Source organism: Cyrtonyx montezumae, unplaced genomic scaffold (assembly GCF_038088225.1).
Source record: "Cyrtonyx montezumae isolate F1298 unplaced genomic scaffold, pur_monq_1.0 scaffold_3, whole genome shotgun sequence".
NCBI classification, from domain to species: domain Eukaryota; kingdom Metazoa; phylum Chordata; class Aves; order Galliformes; family Odontophoridae; genus Cyrtonyx; species Cyrtonyx montezumae.
Window position 1 is genome coordinate 126786958 of NW_027072034.1, and position 22080 is coordinate 126809037.

At 39.5% G+C, this 22080-nt stretch overlaps 1 protein-coding gene across 1 annotated transcript; it reads right to left on the reverse strand.

The window, feature by feature from the left end:
- Positions 1-119: 119 nt before the first annotated feature.
- NUP107 (nucleoporin 107) lies at positions 120-21362 on the reverse strand. The gene is made up of 28 exons (XM_065743287.1): positions 21311-21362; positions 20597-20682; positions 19152-19241; positions 18253-18368; positions 16233-16359; positions 15637-15740; positions 14649-14776; positions 14277-14325; positions 13040-13111; positions 12451-12539; positions 11793-11871; positions 11013-11126; positions 9788-9878; positions 9342-9418; positions 8869-8928; positions 7135-7280; positions 6979-7027; positions 5976-6045; positions 5419-5537; positions 3906-3944; positions 3418-3568; positions 2941-3047; positions 2730-2832; positions 2338-2498; positions 1965-2090; positions 1168-1281; positions 740-907; positions 120-355 (listed from the first exon to the last, which is right to left on the reverse strand). The coding sequence occupies exons 1-28, from the start codon at positions 21316-21318 to the stop codon at positions 248-250; spliced, it is 2751 nt and encodes a 916-aa protein (XP_065599359.1). The 5' UTR covers positions 21319-21362; the 3' UTR covers positions 120-247.
- Between the last annotated feature and the right edge of the window lie 718 nt (positions 21363-22080).

A 22080-nucleotide genomic window follows, 5' to 3' on the forward strand; every position in this document is an offset into this window, starting at 1 on the left:
CACGCAACCACCCACCATCCTTCTATATATACTGGCGGTTTAGATGTGAACGGACAAACGTTTTCTGTCTGTAAAACACATTTATTAGAAAAAACAATACAAGAGACTGTGTAACAAATATCCTGTCACGTTGGTCAGGACTTGAGAGGAAAAATCTGCGTAGCTGTGTTTCTTGGAACAAAGATGAGAAGAGATTACAGAACGAACAAAAGCATGGATCAGTTAAAGTGTCCACAAATGCCAAATTCTAAGACTGAATCTCATATCCCAGGGGATCGAGGTCCTGGTCCAGAAGCATCAGAGAAGAATCCCTCAGCTTCTGTAAGAATTTTCGGAGTTCTTCTTTTGAAAATACCTAAGAATTTATAAAAAGTACATAATCGGGTTATATTTATTCACAAGGAATTGCACTGGTACTGAAGTGAACCGTGGTTAGCTGGGGCACTGCCACCTTCAATTTTCCCATTACTACTGGCAGAGATCTCACAAAGCCAATCCACGGGAATGCGTGGCAGTGTTTTTCTCAGCACTGATGCTTTTTATCCGGTTTCTAATCCCAGCCCAACTTCTAACGAGCAGCAAAAGAAACTCTTTACCACGGCAGAGAATGGGAAGAGACAAAGAAACTTAGGAACGTTCAGTGCCATATGGCGTCTCCCTCTCTGCACAGCTTTTTCCACAGCCAGCCCACGGAGCTTTCAATGGGAAGCCAAGCTGCCCGCAGCTCCCACTGACTCACCGTGTAGAGCTTGTGTCGCTCGGATGCGACCATGTCAGCCAGCCGCAGGCACTCCTGGTACTGCCCCGTGCTGTGCAGCACCGTGTGCAGTAAGAAGCACATCATGGGCAGACACAGCTTCCGCAGCAAAATCATCTGATGCGTTCGCTCGGGGTCCTCCTCGGCATCCTTACCGAAGCACAACATAGGTCAGTGTCACATATCTACCTTTCAAAGGCAACAGAATCAAGAGGTAAAAAAAAAAAGACTAGCGGCCTAAACTGGGCTGCCAGATGTGGTTTAGATGGCACCTGAAGGGGAAGTGCCCTGTAACTGGTGGCAGCGAGGCCAGAGAAAATGAGTAAACAGGAGGACATCAAACCAGAGGTGACAGCTGGGTGCAATCCAGCGCTCTGCGGTCCGTGCCGTGATAGTAAAAGTTGTTTTACCTCTCTAACATCGACCATCCATCCTCCATCAACAAACAGCAACACGTTGTACATTTTCTCCTTGACATCACTTGTAAGACCATCCAGGAAACTCTTCCAAATACCATAGTCCACCTGGCAAAGAAATGGAAAATCATCCACTGCCGGACACGGTGATTCCAGCGCTACTGCAGCAGGATCTTCAGCTGGCAGGGGACAGCTGGTGCTGCTCTAAGGCACATCAGTATCCTCAGCCAACTTAACTGCCTGCTGCTAACAGCTACTGCCGCTGCTGCTTCCTTCCCTAAGCACAGCACTGCAGAAATACTCAGAGCTGCTATTGGAAGATGACTTTAAAGCACTTACTCTGCCATGCCCATACAAACAACACATAAACTCCATACAGTATATTCACACTGGACAACGCAAAACAGAAGAGCACAATCTTAAAAATGAAAACAGTGACAAATCAGACAGCCCTTCACCCTGTGCTTCTAGGGAAGAGTTAGCAGCAAAACCAGATACTTGGACTTATTCACACCACTGACAACCAAGACACTACCATGAATACTTAACCATTACATAATACAGTATTACAAATAAATCTGAGTCACACAGGAAAGAAGTATGAGAATTTCTGGTGCAGTGGCTCTACTATACTGTTTTCTACTCCCTCTTCTCAGCACATAAATAGAATGCTTTATAAACAGAGTTCTTGAGCACAAACGAATGAGCAGACTTCTGTTTCATTAAACTAAGACTTGTCTCCTGAGCAAGAACACAAATATTTACAGTGAATAACTCCATCTTTTACCTACCTCGTACTTTTTTTCCTTATGTTCATGGGCCACTTTTTCAGTGAAACTTGCTTGTGGCAACGAAGGTGGCTTCTGTGGAGCTGAGTTCATGTGCTGAAACCATTTATTGAAGATCTCATGGGCTTCCTGCATTGCGTTGGAAACAACGTTTGGACATTTATTTTACTCGTTTCCAAGAACATCATTAAATCAGCCAAAAGTTAGCTGAGTATGCAAGTTTGTACTTTGTAAACTTTCAGGTAGTGTATCCAGGAATCACCGTTAAATCAATCGGGCAAAGCTTAAAATGTCAGCACCAAAGCAGAGCCATCATTGTTTATGCTATCATTATTTATTAATCAATATTAAATATAATCAATTATTAAACACTCACCAAATATGCCCGGATACACAGATGTTCTCTTATAGCATTGTCATCTTCAGCTGGAAGAGAGGCTTCTATTCCCTGCTCTTCCCATTGGTTATATATTTCTGCTATAGAGTCTTGAGGGATCTTCACGAACACGTCTTTTGCAGCATCATGCTTCTTGGACGCTGTAAGAATGTGAACTGAGTATCAACAGCTCTGCAATTTTCCTACTTTACATAAACTGACAAACTGTATCACAGTTAAGTCACTATAAGGAAAAAAGATGCACTGTGCAATGTTCTGTTACACATGCCTTTCAACAGCCGAGATGCAAAGCCAGATCAAACGTACTGCCCACAGACAATGAGAACAAACCCAACATTTCAACAGTCTAAAGCATCTGTGAAGTTGAGTACCCAAGAAATTCCTTATGATAGCATTGCTTTGCTTGAGTGCTTCTGCCCTCTGTGCAGGATCAAACACGAGCCAGTCAATTACATCTATTTTCAGCCGATCTGCCTGTAAAAACCAACGTATTTATTAGTCACTTATTAAAGCACACAGGTGGCATTAAATGTAATAAAACATGCCCAAGGAAATCCTAACTACCTAACAAAGCATACTCACCTCTGTTGTACCCGTGTCCAACATATGATCATGGTGGCTGAAATCCCCAGCATCCTTCTTGCGGATATTCTCAACAACAGTTTTTGTTATGGCTGCAACATCCAGGCCTAGGCGAGAAGAGAATTACGCAGTGGGAATCGGAAAGTCAAACCTGCACTGACTGAATTCCAGGCTCTGGCTGCAGATCTTATTCTTACTACCAGTAATTGTTATTGAGCTGCTCACGCTCTTGCTGCCACGCATAAGCCTTTGAGATACACAGCACACTGCGGGTATCATAGATGAATGACAAACCATCTGTGCTGGGAACCTGTGTGCAGATGTGTGTGTCAAACTTCGGAGCACATACTTCAGACAGGCAGTTAGCATTTCATTTCTGATATGTTTGGACACGACCCGCAAGTGACACTCAGCTTACTTTAGAAACAGTACTGCCATTGCAGGTTACAGGTAGAAGATATATACAGTAGATCTCACCTGCTTCTTTTGCTAATTCAAGACAGTGGTGGCGTTGATCGCTTTCAGTAACATCTTCTAGAAACAGAGCATACTGGGCAACAGCTAGCTCTGGGGGCAAGTGGCTAGCATAAAATGCTATCAGATCTGTGTGCTTCTCTGATATCATCCGCTGAAGAATAGAAAGTAAATACAAAAAACAAAAATCAACACTATATTCCTCTATGTACACATCTAAGTTATGAATATTAGAACGCTAAATAATGTGTAACCCAAATTCCCAATTGTGTCCCCCCCCCACCCATATAGTCTTGTGACTCCACTTATTTCTCAGCTTCTAAACACGGGTCAATAATCTCTTATTTAAGCATTTCTGACAGAAACGTCGTACAGTCAGGCAAGCTTCCATTAGGAGAGCACTAACTTTCCACCCTGTAACCTTTACTCTTCATTTTCTTCCTCTATGTCTAAACTGTCAGAGAAAACAATATATAATTCAGAAAGCTTACCTGAATGTAGGTCTTTAGGACTTCAACAGAAACTTCCTCCTTATTGCAAACAAATATAAATTCAGTCAGAAATGAGACAACGTAGGAAAGAAACTGCCACCAATAAAGAACAAGCAACCAACCCAAGTACCAGGAAATACTAAAACTCTGCCTCTGTAAAAGTGGTACTTGCTTATCTGTGCTTCAGTAATGTACACATGCAAACGTATTACTGCTGCTGACTCCAGTGCTACTAGTTCATAAATCTACCACATTCAGTCCTAGTCATTCTGTAAGCTGGAAAATGCTAACACTGTGCAAGCTGACCTTTGTCAAATTCTCATTATCATCCCTGAGTAAAGCAAAGCACTTAAACGTTCAATAAAAACAAGCTTGCCTTAACTTTTGTCTCAGCACTTTGATGCAAACAGTACCTGAAGAGATTTCAGTAAGTTTTCTCTACATGCAAGAATACTAAAAGCACTGATAAATTACATCCAAGATTTTTATTGAAGCACATATATGAACTGTACTCTAAACACCAAATAAGGAACATATCAGCTTGCACAACTGTTTCTTCTGTGGTCTACTGAATAGATTGAATATTCTTCCAACAAAATTCACCTACACCAGCTGTACTTCACCCTACAAAATATTGTAGTGGTAATAATCAGCAATCATTCATCATCCTGCAAATGAATTATTGTAGGAAATCACACATTCTTTGTCCCTCTTTAAAAATGCTAACAACTACTCGTACTGTACGCTAGCTAAAAATCTAGTCTATCAAGTTTTGATTCTGGCTAAAAAAAATCTACAGCTAAACAATAACATATTTTGACAAGGGAAAGAAGCAATGAGCAGACATTTAAAAAATGCAATAACTGAAAGCTGTGTTGAAGTCATCTAGAGATGATTAGGGGTTTTTTTTTGGTTTTTACCAAAATAGGAACTTAGTTGATTGATATGCTTCTAAAGTTTTAAGTAGTAGAAAATTGAAGCTTTAATTACTTGTGATTGCCTCAGAAAGGAATAATTGCAGCTCTGCAACCCGCCTGTATATTTAGCATGAAGTAGCTAGGTAGCTAGTAAGCTACACATGGTATGTATTTGTAGAAAATGCAATGGTTTTGGCTAATATCAAAAGGAGCTAACTGCCTCAAGCAAATGCATTTATGAGCATCCAGCCATAAATACAATTCCAAGGGCAGTGCCTAAGGTCGGGTTATCTCTGCTGCTGTATGTAAATGTGACCTTGAATTTTGAGTTAGGTCCTTTTTTTTTTTTTTTTCCCCAACACAGGCTTCTAAATAAAACCTATCTTCCTCAAAAAACATTTTTAAAGCTGATCTGGGGAGGAGGAGATGCGCTTTTTAATGTTGCCTTTAGGATCCAGTATCAACAAACACACTACAAGAATGTAGCTCCCCATCAGCCTGGCAGTTATTTACCATTACAGTACATACTTGGAGTACTCAGGTACATTCATTCCTAATTCAAAGACTGGACACTGCAATGAGAACTTAACATTTACCTTAGTTTGCAGGCCCAAAGTGCGGAAAAACAGAATGAGGTGTGTCATGAAACGAAGGAGGTGCCCTGGCAGCACACTTCTGTCTCTGGAAAGCCATCTGTTGAACTCTTCCATCAAACCTGTAGCCACCAACCAGACGTCTGAGTTAGTCATACCTCAGGAAAAGCACCTAGATCTATTTCAAAACTACACATCTACTCCAGGAATACAGTTTAGCCTTAAAAGCACAATGAAACAGAACTGCAGCAGTTTCAGAAATATTGATCTGTTTGGCTTTAATATCTGCTGTGTGCATTTTGTCATTTCTTAGAACTTGCAGCAATATTCTCACACACGTTCTGAATCATTCACATGATTTCATGACTTCCTCAAAAACCATTTTGTAGATCAAGCTGCAGAAATCCTTCACAGTTCTCAATTAAAGAATCAGTTTTGCTTTCAGGTGGAGTTTGCCCTACTGAGCATTTCTAAAATCCATTTGCACAGAAGTTTCTGGAAGGATCACTAGAAATACTGCCGTCAGCTGACATTCAAAAGTCACTTAGAGAAAAGCTCACCATCCACATCTCCCAGTATAATGAATTTCTGAATCACATGATAGTGTTCTTGATTCTCCTCTATAACTCTCTGCAAAGGGAAACAGTTCAAACTGTAAATAAAATCTCATAGCATAATATATTAAAAAAAAAAAGAATAAAAAAAGAAACTTTATAAATAAAGCAAAATTTTCTTAGAGGAAAAAAAGGATGCTATCTTATTTCAAAGGGTATTCTGCATTAAAAAAGGCACCTGCTATCTCTATATCAAATTAGAAGAATATTGACAAACTCAAGGAGCTAGAATATAGATCTCAGAAATTAATGCTTTCACAGAAGAGATCCAAGAATAAGGGCTTTTTGCTTTGAAGAGAATAAATAGCAGTGTATCAGAATAGATTCTACAAAGTCATAAAAGCTGCAACACTGCCTATAAATCCCTAAAGAAAAGTCCTGTGAGATGCACTTAAGGGCATGTTTTTTCCTGTAAAAAACTAATGCATGTCTAAGCTCTTTCAACATTATTTCACTCCATCAAATACAGTTTCAATTTAATCTTTACAAAAATTAACATCTAAGTTACCTATTCCAGCTTAAATGAAATACTCTGTGTTAAGGACAAACACAGTGTACTAAAAATAGATTCTTTTCAATTTTGAAAGACCAGTTCTGAAATATGCACACAATCCTCCTGCAAAGAAAACCACAAGCAATCAATCTTCACACATTTTATCAGAGTGTTAAAAATGTGATTTACATTGTCTGCTTTGCACGTCTGACAGCAATTTGTGGTCCACTGTTTCTTTAGCACATTCAGTTAGTTTGGCAGATAAGAAACGAGACAAAACCTGTACCTTCTTCATCATTAAAAGCTGGCAGAAAAATCTGTCTGAGTTAAGCATACCTTACAGGGACAGAAAACCAATCAGTTGTATCTATGTGTTTCATTAAGTAGTGGAGAAGCACAAATTACTGTGTAAGTAGAAATAGCAAACAGTGAGGAGGAACTGTAAGTCACACGTACCTTTTTGTCTGTTGCCTGAAGTTCTTCAAAAACCTTTTCTGAAGTCCAGCTTTAAAGTAGAAGTGAGAAGGTTAGAAAAAAACCCACAAAACAACACATTATATTGAAAAGGATCTTTTGTTGAGTGTAGGAACATGATTGCTACTGAAAACTCACTTGGTTTCTAAATACTCTCTAGGGAGCTCTTCCACCTCCTCTGCACTTACTACTGATGTTCGTATTTCCTGCTCCACGAGTGTATCCACCATGACCCTGAAATATGCCCACACAGTGTCCTCCCAGGTATCGCAAACTGGAAGAAGCTGTGTATTTAAAAAATACAAAACAGAGCAAAAGCTGTCAGAGATGGAGAACCATCAGAATCCAAGCACATCAACTGTAATTTAGGATCAGTTTTTTTTTGCTGTCAAAGCAGACTAGGAACCGTCTCAAACAGCAACCTTTCTTTCATTAATGCAGGATGAAACCAAAAATCCTTTCACTAAAATAACGGTATCGTTCTTTGACTATTTCAAATCAAAAGTAGGTAAAATAAGAACTCCTTTTACCTCCTTTAACTGATGGCATCACTGTGACACCATTCCTTCTCTTGTGTAATGGCTCAGAAAACCAATCCAGATGAAAACCATTCACTCCTCTGCTGGGTCATCTCCAGCAGGGCCACCTTCACTTACCAGTTTATGTCATGGTTGCACGAGTCACAGCGGAATAATGAATGGTGAAGGACAGAAGGAAGGGTTGTGTGGCAGTACCTCAAGTGTTTGAACTGTTACTTTATCCATATACTAAGTTCATATGGATAAAACTACATACAAAAATTCTCATTGTATCTCTAAAATTGATAAGAAGTTTAAGAAATAAATATCAGTTTGAGAGATCACTGAGCAAGAGCCCAGAAAATGCTATTACACATCGAATAATGACTTGCTGTGATAAGACTTTATGTCCAGTTCTTATCAGAAACGTACTAGGCTCATTCAGCACAGAATCCCTGGGACAGGTTTCAGATACAACACTGCACTTCAGGAAACATTTCTCCCTTATAGCAATTTGAAAATTACTGAAGTTACTGAAAATATTCAATATCATCAAATGTCTCCTTCCTCTGTCAAAAAGAGGTAAACATTTTCTCCTCTGTACTTCAGTATAATTTTACAATGCTTTCTTCTGTAGAAGAGCTAATTTCAAATTTCAGCAAATAAAAAAACCTGTACAAATGCACTATCAACCCTCCTTCCTTTTGTGAATTATTTATATTGCTAATACAGCACTGAAGATGAGAAGGGGAAGGAGGTGTCAAAGTTCCTCAAGTAGGAGATTAACACTGATTAACAGCAAGTAAATGTTTATCATATTGGCTGCAACTTTCCTCATTATTCTTTTATATATATATATCCAAACACACTTTTTTTGTGCTCTCCTTCTCCTAAGTAGTGATTAATTTATATGCGTGTATAAAAAACATGGCTACTTAGGAGAAAGAGAGCACAGAAAGCACTTGGAGAATTAAAATCAATAAGAAGAGAGAATTAATTAGAACTATCCGTAGTGAAATTTGGTTACAGAGTAATGTCTGGATATGCCAACTTGTCCAATGCTTGCAACTTAAAACACTGACAAGTCACAATTTGTTGTATGAGTGAAAACGTGGCTGTATAAGCTTTTAGATAACACTACAATTTAAAATCTAAAACAACAAAATCAGAACAGGTTGTACCGATAGCAAGAACAATCCTAACAGTGTCTATTAAGTACATTTAACTAAAGCACAAAAATCCAACAGAGATAATGTCTACTAAACCAGCATTTGAAAGCATATTAAGAAGTACATTTTGATGATGTTATTATCAAATAGAAACAAACATCACTTACTAGGGGGGCCTAACATACCTGCTTGAGGTTTCCACTGAGTGCTGCATAGATTGCTCTCTCGTATCTGTTGAATTGCTCCTAAAATAAACAGTTGAAAAATTACCTGTGAGTTAAAAAGCACCTATGCTTCCTGAGCAGTTTAACTGTTATTAGAGGCTAATCCATTACAAAGTGTTCCACGCATTTAAAAAGAAAAGTTGGAAAACAATGCTTTTCCTTTCCCGTTCAATTGAGGCCAGATGAAAGCCAGTGTCAGCAGCTTCACTTTCAACCAAATAAAAATGACATTTCCAAAGCCTTTAAGATTGATGCTGATCAGGCAGATTTCTTACTACATGAAGAGTATATTATATCAGAAGTCCTCTTAGAGAAATGAACAGCATATCCCATAAGCAGCAAACAAAACTGGTGGGTGCACTTAAAATCATGTTATCGAGCTCAAAGAAGTTCAACGTTATACATGAATATCAAGCAAATCAACATTATCTGACCTCTTCAGCCATACGCCAACAACATATCTTCCAAATGCACCTGTATGGATTCCCTTCAACAGGCTCCACTTCTTTTCCTATGTGCAAAGGATAACAATAAAAAAAGAAGTTATTAAAAAAAAAGAAAACAGAAGATGAAAGTCTGTTTTCTTCCCAAAGCTTATTGATGATTACCAATGGACTGGACTGCAGGGCAGCTCTTCTGGCAAGCCTGGTAAATGCACACCTTAACATGACAGTTAATTGCAATTTAGCCTAGAAAAAAAATGGTTCTGACCACAGTATACATACACTATTCACATTTAGAAAATTAAGTCAACAGACATGGTAACAATATTTTAGGTACAAGAAAGGCCTTTATGATTAAAAGAAAGCTATTTCTCCTTGCTGAAGAGAAAGCCCTCTGCTAAGTTTTATGGGTTTCAACCACACACAGAAGTAGATACCTCCATTTATGTTGGGATCGTGATACAGTTTCCATCCTTCCAAAGTTGCAGCCCTCCAGGCCTGACCACATCGTTTGCATAAACGTTGAGCCTGAAAAATAATTTTCTCAGTGACCAAGGGACAAATGCAAACATTATCAAAATCATTAATCTGTGTAGAGATTGCATTAGGCACACAAAGAATCTTCAAATAACTGAAGGATTTCAAAGTAAATAAAATGTAATCAGTGTGTTTTTCAGTAAATGTTTAAGTTTTTATCAATACTTACTGCAGTATGGAAAAATGTTACAGTCCCACCTCTACAAACTTGAGCAGCTGTTACACACCCTTCTGATAAGCTTAGAGTATCATCTTGTTGCTCAGATCCCTTAACCATCTCTTCAGCTACTTTTCTAGCTGACATAGCTTTCCAAACCCTTTGTGTGCTGCTACGAACAGCAATTCTAGCTCTCCCATGATATCAACAGCATGGAGGTTTAATTCAAAGCAATTTGGAATAGCATGGAATATCAAACAGAAACTGTACATGAAAAAATAACCCTAAAACAAAGCTTGCTTACAATTCTCCCAATTCTACACTCCTGAAAAAAAAAAAGTCAGCTAAAAATTATCTGATTAGTCTGACTAGTATCATACCAAACTGACAAAAAGCCACAAACAGCCAGAGACATTGCAATGTGTGGCTCTCCCTCAACTCCATTCAAATCATATAGCCAAGGGGACATCAGAGGAGCAGAGCAAGCAAAGGCTGCATAATTTAATCCTATTTCTAAGGAAAGCATACATAAAATCTCTCTCTAGATACAACTGCAAGCATGTTCCACTCTGAAGTATTAATTTAAAAGGAAGTTTGTAAGATAATCTACTAAATATTAGACATAAAATTAGGAGATTCTTTGAAAAAAATCTCACGTTTGGCAGTATTTTGTATAAAATCAATGTGGTGAAGAAACAAAATTACATTACCGAACAACCAAAACAAACATGCAACTTTTTCCATTATGTCTACTCTACACCTGCAGTTACTTAACTAAATGCAAGACTTTTTCCACCACTAGTTCAGCAGTCCATCACTATCAGTACTGACAGTTTACTGAATAAAATCTCTACAAGCCAGAATTGGATAGCCATTCTACTACATAGCTTGTCATTAGCTTTAATAGTAAGGTTTTGAACAAGTTAAACTAGTTAACCAAGACAATTCTTTAACTTCCCGTGGTTTACCTCATCTGTCATCCCTGCTCTGATAAGAGTGAAGAGATACTTCAGCAGCCTTGCATCATCTTCTTGATCCAAATCATCAAGTGGCAGTTTCTGTCTTATGGGAGCATCTGGATCCTGCAAGGAAAACAGAGCACCATCCATCCATTCACATAATGAATATCTGCCTCTTCCAATGATTTCCTGTCCTGTTTTTACAATTTAAGAGTCATATTTTCCTATTGGCACAACACGTTATACAGCTCACATAGTATCTAGTATGATATTTCCCCCTTTCTTATTTCCTTTATTCCTCTTCTGGTCACTGTTCCTATCAAAGGGAAATGTTGCAGTCTCTTTATTTACTCCATCACCATGCCTCTGTCTCAAACCTACCATCTTCCAGCTCTTCTCACCTTCAAAACTCCCCTTCTGCCTATCAACCTGCCTGACTGCCCATCCTTCTCTAACTTCTCAGAAGCCATTTCACAATAGTCATACTTGCTTCTATTTAATTCAAACATACCACGATCTGGACAACTTTAATCATTATATTAATCAACTTCCAACTTCAACACTCACTAACATCCTCTCATCAGCTAGCTCCTTATTGCTTCACAATTTCTGTACTGATTTTCCAACTTAATGTCTTGCAATTTTTAGACACTGTAACAATTTATAGATAGCACAAAATCATCTCGTTCCACCAATTTGTAGAGGACAGCACCTACACTCAGTGTAAACCACTCTGATTTGTTTTTAAGCCCATTCTGAAACCAAGTCTTATATTTCAATAACACTTACCAACTCTGTTACCAGAGCTCGAGAACTTCCAGGGTATGCACTTAACTGTCGCTGCTTTAGGATATGAAGTGTATTCTCCCTGGGAACAGTGAAATGTTTTTGAGAAAAAGAAAGGATTTCTAGCAAACATTTTAATAAGACATAAAAATGCATTCATCCGTCTTTAAAACAACGTTTATAATAGGGAACTATGATTAAAAGAAAGCTTTGCTCTCTCCTGCCTTAAAATCCTTCACTGATAATAAAGATGACAATAATGACTGCTGGTGAAGGATCAGTGACAAAAAGGAACGACATGCACTGCAACAGGCAAAAGTTTAAGCCAGACAAAGAACCGAGCACTGAAGAGAAAAGACATGAGAAGAGTCTTATCCAGGCTGACCAGCAGGTGACCATCTCCTACTGTGTCTTTTTATGCAAAAATAAACTGTCATCCTTGTAAAACTCAATTCAATTGTTTTGACAGCTCTCCTGTCATCCTCTCCTCCCAAAAGTAGTACCTGATTTTTGAGAGGACACAATTGAGTTGGGAAGAAGCTCACTTTTTACATTCAAGAATTTAAGGAAAAATGAATGAATGTTCCAACTTTTTAGATGGCTCAGGACTGATTCTGAGTCTAGTTGTGCATGGATACAATCAAAGTAAATCTGAACTCACCAATATACAGATTTTGCATAAAACTCAATATTATCCGAGAAGTCGCCAATTTCATCCTTGGCAATGCTCTCTAGCCAATCTACCACCAGCTGGAATGAAATGCAAGAGCTTTTTTTTAGAACAAACACACAATAAATAACATTCTGTCTTTATCCCATCCCCAAATCTACTTATCAACACAGTAATCCAAGGTGTACATATCCTAAGTCATATTCACTGTAAGTACCCAGTTTGAAGGCTGCTTTGGCACTCGATACATCTCTCACTACATGCTGCAGTCACTACTGTACTATTTAATTGTTTGTTAATCACCAACAACAGCTTCAGATGATCTAAATTAGAGCAGTTCCCAGCCTTCAGTGCTCTCCAACCCAGCCTGAAATATTTCTGATCTGGAAAATTAAAGAGCAGTATTTCTGCACATAGAGAAAATAACACACCTAGATGAATATAAAGAAGTAACTACTAGAAAGAGCTTAATAAAATGCACAGAGCTCATATTTTCTAAAGCTGATATAACATTAGTGTCATAAACATTTAAGTGTTCACTCATTTATTTCCATTCTCACCATAAAAGTTTTGTCTGTACCTGGCTCTGTCGAACAAGTGCATCTTTCTGAAACAAGCTGTCTACATTCATCTTTTCACTTGCATTTAAAACCTATTTAAGAAAAAGTTTATCACCACTTCATGGAAAAGAAAACTTACTACAAAAGCACGAATACCAAATTGAACACACATTAACTTACAAAGTTCAGCACTCCCCCCCCTCCCCTGCCCCTTTTCAGAAACAGATGACACTACACATTTGTTTTATTTGGATGATCTACTTTCTGTCACAGTAAAATCAGCAGAAGTGAGATGGATCATATAACTCAAGTGTATGGCCACAGAAAGATTTTATACAGTAGATCCACCAATTGCACTGACCACTCTCATCACAAATTCAATTCATTACTTTATATGTTGAAAAGCCCTGACATTTTTCCCGAGTTCATATGAACACTAAACACGAACAAGAGGAAAACAAAACACACACAACATCCCCAAACCCTGATCTTTCTTCCTTCTCTCCTACATTAAGTTAGCCTGCTTACAACAAAAGCAGAATTCAAACATTTTTCTAAAAAAGACAGATAGAAAGAGACCTTTTTTGGCACAGCAGAGTTTAATTTAAAAGTACTGACAACTCAGCAGTGGGAATCATAGAGGAAGCTATTTCATGACTGAGAAAAAAAGCAGCTACAATCATAAATTTTACAAAAGCAGAGTCACTTCACTTATTGTTTTGTCTTCCTAAGCATATTCTGGCAGCAAAGGCTGGAAGCACTGTATTGACACAGACAACAAGACTACAGCTGAAACAAGAGCACTCCAAAAATCTGATTTCTCTTGAGATAAATTGGAACCAGGACTGCAAAGCACCAGACAGCTTGAGACCACATGCTCTTCCAGGCAAAGCAAAATTATCTCTGCCCCAGGGAACGTTATCAGTACGGATGCAACTTTCAAAAATAAATATATAGTTATTTCCAGTGGAGTTTCCAGGGGCATGAGGAATACCTAGCAAAATAAAATACCCTTACCACAAACGTTTAAACTAACATTTTCAATTTGGAATGGAATATATGGTTAAATTTGCTTTTCACAATATGCAGAATAATTTAATATTGATAGTAATTCAATCAATCTCATCTTTGTTTACTTTCTTTTATCTCTGAATTTTGAGCGGCTGAAATACTGGGATTGTTGCAAAATGATAAAATGCAAGAATTGAGCTTTAAAACATATTCTTTAAAAACTGTATTTTTCTCCCTCAAACTTACTGTGATTTCAAACGCAGTTTCATCTTCCAGTGCAGATTGTATTCTGTCCCTAGAAACAAAAGTGCAAAACTGTAATGACCGAAATAAAGCTGAAACAATTCTGGAGAACACGTAACGTAAGCAAAAGTGCTTAAAAATGCCCTTCTTGTGTTTTTTAAATTACTAGCAGTTGAGAAAGAAGCCACAGGACTGTTAACAACTTTCAGCTTCCATAGGTAGATAATAAATAGGCATAACGATCAGCAGTTAGTTCCATAAACAAAAAAGAATAGGTACTTAATTCCTTTACTCTGTACTTACTACCTCATATGCAATATGTCTAAGTAAAGCGAGCTCAGTGTGAAAAAGTAATGGTCTCTTCAAAGAAATTACCTATAAAGTGAGGACAGCAGTCTCCACGTTACCATCTCCTGCTTGAGAAGCCACAAGACACTGGCAGTTTTTGAGAACTTCTGCTGTCCAGGAGTTGCTCTGTAAACTATTTTCCCCAGTATGTTCACCTGAAGTAAATAAGCACTCACATAGTCAACACAGCTCATCATTCTTATTTTTCCAATCCTTGCTGATAATGAACTGTCAATCAAACATTTAAAAAATAACAAACTTCTTAAATTTGATGTTGAGAATTCTACTGTCGATTTCTTAGTACTACAGTAGAAAGCTCTTAAACCACTCTAGTAAAATGATTTTATTTGCTTATAGCTGTGAGAAATAAGTGGTTTTTTTTAATTGAGCTCACTATCACTGACAAAATAATCTACACATCTGCTTATGCTTGACACTTGCAATGGAATGGCAGCTGGATGACACTTCCGTGTCTATAACTGGCTAAGGAGTGGGAGGCAAAGGGACAAGGCAGCAGTGTGTGGTGACAAGGCAGCAGTGGAGGGGAAATGGCCACAAACTGATGCACAGGAAGTTCAGCACAAACATGTGTGGGAACTCCTTCCCAGCGCAGTGCCGGAGCAGTGGCACAGCTGCACAGAGAGGTGGTGGAGTCTCCTTCTCTGGAGACGTTCCAGACCCGCCTGGACGCCTACCTGTGCAACCTGGGCTAGGGAGCTGCTCTGGCAGGGGGTTGGACTCCGTGATCTCTGGAGGTCCCTTCCAACCCCTACAGTTCTGTGATTCTAGTATTTAGTAAGCTGCACTACAGGCATTCCTGTGCCAAAGCAGTGGATGAGCAAAGAGATATGCTATTCAATGCCAGTGTAAGACTGCAACCCGCTGGAAGATTTGAAGTATCTGTGCTAAGCACTGTGACTTTCCCAGGAACAGCAATACAACCTACAGAAGGGATGGCAAATTAAAATAAATAATAATTAAAAAAAACAAAGAAACATCCAAGCAAACTATTTACCTGACTACTACATATACTTTCATACTCATCCACGAGATCGAAAATGGTAGTTGATGTATGTTTCAGGAAGGAATGCAGAAAATCTGAGTACATGCTCATAGTAGCTAGAATACACAGAAGAAGAAAGCCATATAAAACATGATGTGGTTAAAAATCTCACCACTAGAAAAAAAAAAACCAACATTCTGATGCTAAGGTCTCTCACCATTAATAAATGTTAGCAAGGACAATTATGATATGAACTGTTTATGTATAAAGTCAGAAGAATTTGCCAGCTAAGATAACAAGATACATAGAAGCTATTACTAAAATAATTACTAAACATTTGCTGTAAGTCTGTCATCTGAGTTTTAAAGATGAACTTGCTTTTACGTCTCCACAAAGTTAATTTATGTATTACATCACCACAGTGTCCCATTTGTGTCATCAGGTCCCACAGAAAACAAACTGGCAAAGCTCCAATGAGTGGAAAAGTTAACTTTCTGAACTACTTAAACTAGACTGTTTCTGGCATAGAAATATCTAAGCGAGAAGACACAGGAAAACAAGAACATATATATGTGTTCAACTGTGATGAAAACCTCAGATCATCTCACCAGCTTCCCCAGGATCATCCTCACGCAACAGCACAGCACTCATGGTGACATCTTCTGTCATGTCTAGATGTGTAAACATTCCTGACTGCTGAGGTGAGAGAATTGCTGTCCAGTTGCTTTCATCCAACTAAAAGCAAAACAACAGCATCAAGAAAATAAACAGCAAACTCAGACTACTACAAGGCTAGCTCCAAGTTTTTTTCATTCTGTAGGAGTGATATAAACAGAGCAACTCAAAAAATTAATCAGGAAATGACTGCCTTTAAATAAGGCACAACTATAACTTTAACAAACTGCACTCAAAAGTTTTAAATTTTGATCTAGAAAATGGAAATTCCTTTTTTTTCTTTCCCCGGGAAATAACTAGTGCACACACAAATTTAATCAGACCTTGCATTTAAATTCCTGTGTACCATTTTTCACCTTAAAACAAACACACAACTCAATCCTTTCACAGTCTACTATGTTAAACATTTTATCAACTTAGTGTTTTGTTGACTAAGTTGTAAAGAAACTGAAAAAATAAACAAAATAGATGCAACTTGAATCAGAACCGTTTATTTCAGTCTTTCAATCTTCTTTGTGAATTGCTCAAAACATTGATTGAACGAAGGAATGCATCCTTAAAGAGAAAACGCAAGCATATTAAAGTGGAAAGCAAGGCACAGCTGTACTTCCTTGGGAGTATTTTAGGGGAAGTTTATCTGACAGAGAAGATAGGCTACACACACACTGCACAAGCAGGACAGATTCCTACATCTGCTTTCATGACAGCAATGGTTTTCTCAGCAGCAACTAATGCCATACCAAGACCCAGAGATATGACAACTGTTGTTTTACCTGGCTGTTAAAATGCTCCCAGTCCAAACCAGAAAGAACAGGGAACCAGATAACGCTGCTGTAAGTCCGTTATGCACATTAAAAAACTGTGGACATAAATGTGTTTTTCTTCCCTTCATGCCCCAGTTTCTACCCACGGTGTCACCCTGCCTGATCTCTCCCTGCCCATTTGCCTTCTATCTGGCCAGAACAGAATGCTATAGCACTCCAAAACATTCAGACCACTAAGTATAACAAGAAACTCAGTTCCCAAAAAGTTCTATCAGCTCCCTGTGGGAAATACAGAAGAGCCTGATGAGTGCTGTAACCCAACCCAACAGCAAGTGCATTTCCACAAGACATAATCTTAAATTCTTTTTCCATCAATTTCCTGTGAAGGCTTTTGTTTAGTCCCAAACTTCCTCCTGCTAAACTATACTGCATTCAGGTCAGAGCACTAAATGCTAACCTAAAATGACCTCCACTCACAAAATGCCATTTACAGAATATCAAGAGGCTCTGAACCAGAGGAAGAGTGTTCATCAAGAGTCAATAGGATCCAGAGCCTTGCAACTCAAAGAAACAGAAGGGCTGCAACTAACTACAGAAACAACCAAAAGGTAGAAGGAATTAAAATTCACATATAGAAAAACATATTGCTTAGAGTCCATCTAAAAATAATCAGATAAAATAGTTTAGATGTACCTACTGATGACTTTTTCAATCACTGTTTTACTAAAGATATCTTTAGAAGATAACTAAAGTCATCTGAAAAGTAATCAGAAAAGTCTGCACTTTGAAGTTCAAACATTAACGTATGAACAAAACTTAATACTGAAGAGTGCTAAAATAAGAAAAATTCTCAAGGTTCAATTTGCTGACAGAACAATCACCTTTGAAGAATCTGTAGACAAGTGAAGTCAAGATTTTTAGTCATCAGCTGATGTTTTAAGCACAAGCTTAACATACACAGTGTATTTAAAAAGGCCTTAAATCTCCTCATTCCTCACTGCATGATCTCAAAGAACGCCACAGTAACAAACAATGCCAGTAGCAAACTGCAACAGAAGCAGTAATAACAGTAAGCTGGTTCCACCTGCAGCTTGTCTCTGGTGTAAGCTACACAGACACACCATGTGTAAGACTTGTAGCTTACTTGAAGTTTCACAGGAGCTAAAGGGAAAAACGTACTCTGCCTTACCATTGATTGATTGCCAAGCAGTCCAGAATTCTGCAGAATCAGAGGAGATTTCCCTGCTGCTCCCAGGATGGTAGATATATCTGCCTGCTTCAGGGAGCTTCGAGATATGGAAGTAACTGGAAGACAGAAAGCCTTCTTTGAAAACAGTCTTTAAGACCACTATGCCCTACCAAGGAGTTCCCAGTATTGATCTTGTAATGCAGACTGAAGTGTTTATGAAATCCTACTCAGTCACACAACACACAAATCGACCAGATGGAGAAACAACATGCTTCTGTCCATAACCATTTTCTTTCCATCAGAAGGCCTGAAAACCACAAATGGCAATTAAAAAAGAAACACGAATCACAGGCCTAAGTATTTTGAAGTAATGAGGTTGATTATGAATTATGGAACTTCATAGTCTCCGCATCTAGTTACACTAGGGCTATATAAGCACAGTAAGTCTGGAGCATTCTCAAGCACCGATCTTCCAAGCACAGCACAAATAAACCTAAAGACAAAGTGTACCTATTATCATTACAGTTCCAATGGGAATCACAGAATGGTTTGGTTGGAAGAGATGATAAAGACCACCCAGTTTTCCAGCTCCCTGCTGTAGATCATTCACTAGATCATGATGCCAGGGTCCCATTCAACCTGGCCTTGAATGTCTCCAGGAATTGGGTATCTAGACTTCTCTGGGCAACCTGTCCCAGTGCCTCACAACCCACTGAGTAACAAATTTCATTAAAATGGGGAGATTTGGAACCGACATTAAGTTTGAAACTGTGGCCTCCAATGGACCTGCTCCAACAGCTCCACATCGTCCTTGTGCCAGAGGCCCCAGAGCAGAAGCAGTCAGTTTATAAACATATTACTCCTTTTAACTACGGAATGAAGAACAAAATAAGTCTTACATGGCTGGCGAAACAAAGAACTGGGAGTTTGGGGAATCATCTGGCCTCTGGGCGTCATACTTCCAATACTGTCATCCAGGGATGTAAGAACTGATTGATTAACAAGTTAAGAAACACTCTTCAGCTGTACCCAAAACAACTGTGACAGCTTGGAAAAAAGGAAGATGATTTTAATGGGACTCAAATTAATACGAATGACACATTTCAGACTAAATTAGAAACTCCCATTCAATCATCCTGAATGACATCATAAAATGTTTCAGCAAAAGGTTAAAAGCAGGACAACTAGAAGGAACGCTCCAAAAATAAGGTTCAGAACCATCAACATGACAGGTACGGGATGTCCCACTCCTCACAATTGCTTGGATCAAAGAGAGTACTCTGTTCCATGAGGTGCTGCTACATCCTGCATAAACCACGACAAGAAAATCTGAATTGAAAAAATCAAGACTGAAGGCATCAAGAAAGTGATTTTCTCTCCATTCCACGATGCCAACGACTTTAACTAAAAGGTAATAGAGTTCAGTGTTCTAGGTATGGCTTACCAAGGAAGCAGTGGCATAAAAGTTTCAGTGCCCCATTTTATGCCAGCCTTCAGGTACATCGTGATACTGAACAATAATGTGACCAGGGCCAATATTCTGGTCGCAAGAAGCTCCTCCCCCCACCCCCCCAAAAAAAACCACACCCAACAAAATGCCACCAAAGTAAAACGTGAGGACGAGCTCATACACTGGATTCTTTTGCTACCATAATCAGAAAATGGACATTAAAATGGCTGAACTATTAAGTGTTTCTTCTTATTGTATGTAAATGAGGGGAAAAAAGTTCAGTGGAAATCTGATCTTATGTACGAGCATTTCTCTTGCAGTCACAGTGCCTGGGAAGCTATGGTGTCCTGAATAAATATACCCTGATGACACAAAAGACCATAAAAAATATATTATTTTAACGGAGAGATGAAAACTCAGGGATGGAGTCAGCTATGGCTCACGTAGTTTTCTAGACTGTCATCAACTTGACTTCATAAGCCCACAAAAAACGTAAAACACCATACTACGAAAAGAATGAGCCATCAGAATGGTCCACAACTGAGAAAAATCAATCTAGATATGTGAAGAATTGACTATACAGACATTCTGGCCATCTCTTACTTTCCCTGAAGTCCAATAATCTATTCCAAGATATAGCCACGGCAGCTTCGACAAGGTTCGTGATTTATGAAAACAACTGAGGGAAAAAAGAGGGGAGAGAGAACTTCCTTTCAGAAAAAATACCACTCTGTGACAAAACAAGTCAATGCATCTCTTGGCTTATTCCTAAGTTCTCCTGTAAGGGCCAAGTATATGCTGAGCTGCAGAGAAAAAGCAGAAACATAAGGATGTCACAAATACAGCAAGCAACAATTGAACAGAAGATAAAAAGCTTCTACAGAGAAAGGATACTGGAAACTCTTTTCTGAGAGCTTTGTTTCCGGCCAGGCTTGGCCATCTCTGTACTGTGGGGTGACAGCACATCTCCAAAGTTGCTTCTAGAAAATAGAAACAAACACAAAGTAAGTAAATGCATACAAGCAAAACATACAATGTTACAATGATACTCTCTTTAGCTAATTCTTTCTTTCAAATGCTAGTAACTTCATAGCAGAGATTCAAAATCCCAGTTAAAAAGAAAATAACATTCTCAAGTAGTGATATCTGAGCCACAGGTCCAAACATCTATCCTATCCATTAGCAACAATTCCAAGCAAATCCAGTCAACCAGCACGGTTATTTCATGCAGTGCTTATTGTGCTGGAGAAAGAGAAAACCGGAACAATCACAGAACCGCAGAGGTTGGAAGTGACCTCAACAGACCGCTGAGCTAAAGCAGGCTCCCCACAACAGGTCGCACAGGTGGGGGTCCAGCTAAGTCTTGAAAATCTCCATAGGAGACCCCACAATCTCTCTAGGCAACGCGTCCCAGCCCACCGCCCGGCTGAGCAGAGGGACGTCGTCACCTCACCAGCACCGGGCGGCCCCGTCCAGCGCCCGGCACGGGAACAGGCAGCGGGGCCGGCGTTAGCCGCACGCAGCGTCCCAACTGCTCCCGACAGGGCCGCCCGGTGCCGGTGCGGCGGAGGACAGCCGGGGACCCGTAGTCCTGCCGCCACTGCTCACCTGTCCATAGCGGCTCGGCCCCGCTCGAGCGTTCCCGCCTCCGCCGGCGCCAGCCCTCAGCGCGGAAGTAGAGGCCGCACTTCCGGTCGTACCGCCTGCGGCCGCACTGCGGCTGCGCGCTGAGCCGGGCTGAGGGCGGGCGCCGCGGCTGCGCGGGTATCGCTGTGCTCTGCTTGTCCGACGGCAGCGCTGCCCGGGATCGACACCAATCCTGAGCGCAGCCACGTTGTCATAACCTGAACATTGAGAGGACAGTAGAGCTCCGCGCTGCCAGGCTGGGGGAACAGCCAGACCCTGCCAGCTAGCTCCGCTGCCGCTAACAGCCCAGCTCTAGCCTCCCCACTAGCTGTACAGAAAGTGCGTGGGGTTTCCAGGCTGGACTGGATTGAAGTCCAGGGCGTGCTAGATTAAAATAAAGTAACTAAAATAACTGTTTAATTTTCAAAAAGGAAAAAATCACAACGTGTCTGAAAAGTACGACAGTAGTACTAAAGATCATCACAATAAGCAGTGAACAGAGTTTATGAGAACCGAGTTTAACATCTAGATTTTCATACCGTGTGCGAGTAGTTAGTGAATGTTCCCTGCTAGATTTAGAAGTCTAAAGATGCCATGTCATAGGAAAACGTAACATATATTGACCAAAGAAGGAACTGTAAACTCCACTTTTGGTACAGTTTTGCTCTGTATCCAAGATTCCAGGAGCACACCCTTCCTGCTCTACCCTCCTCCGTTACAGTAGCCAAAATAATTGCACGAATTAATTACAA

Coding starts and splice junctions, on each gene's coding strand:
- NUP107 (XM_065743287.1), bottom strand. Junction 16,360..18,252: donor TGCTTGGCAATCAATCAATG/GTAAGGCAGAGT, acceptor TTTTGCTTTTAG/TTGGATGAAAGCAACTGGAC. Junction 7,028..7,134: donor AGAGAGTATTTAGAAACCAA/GTGAGTTTTCAG, acceptor TCTACTTTAAAG/CTGGACTTCAGAAAAGGTTT.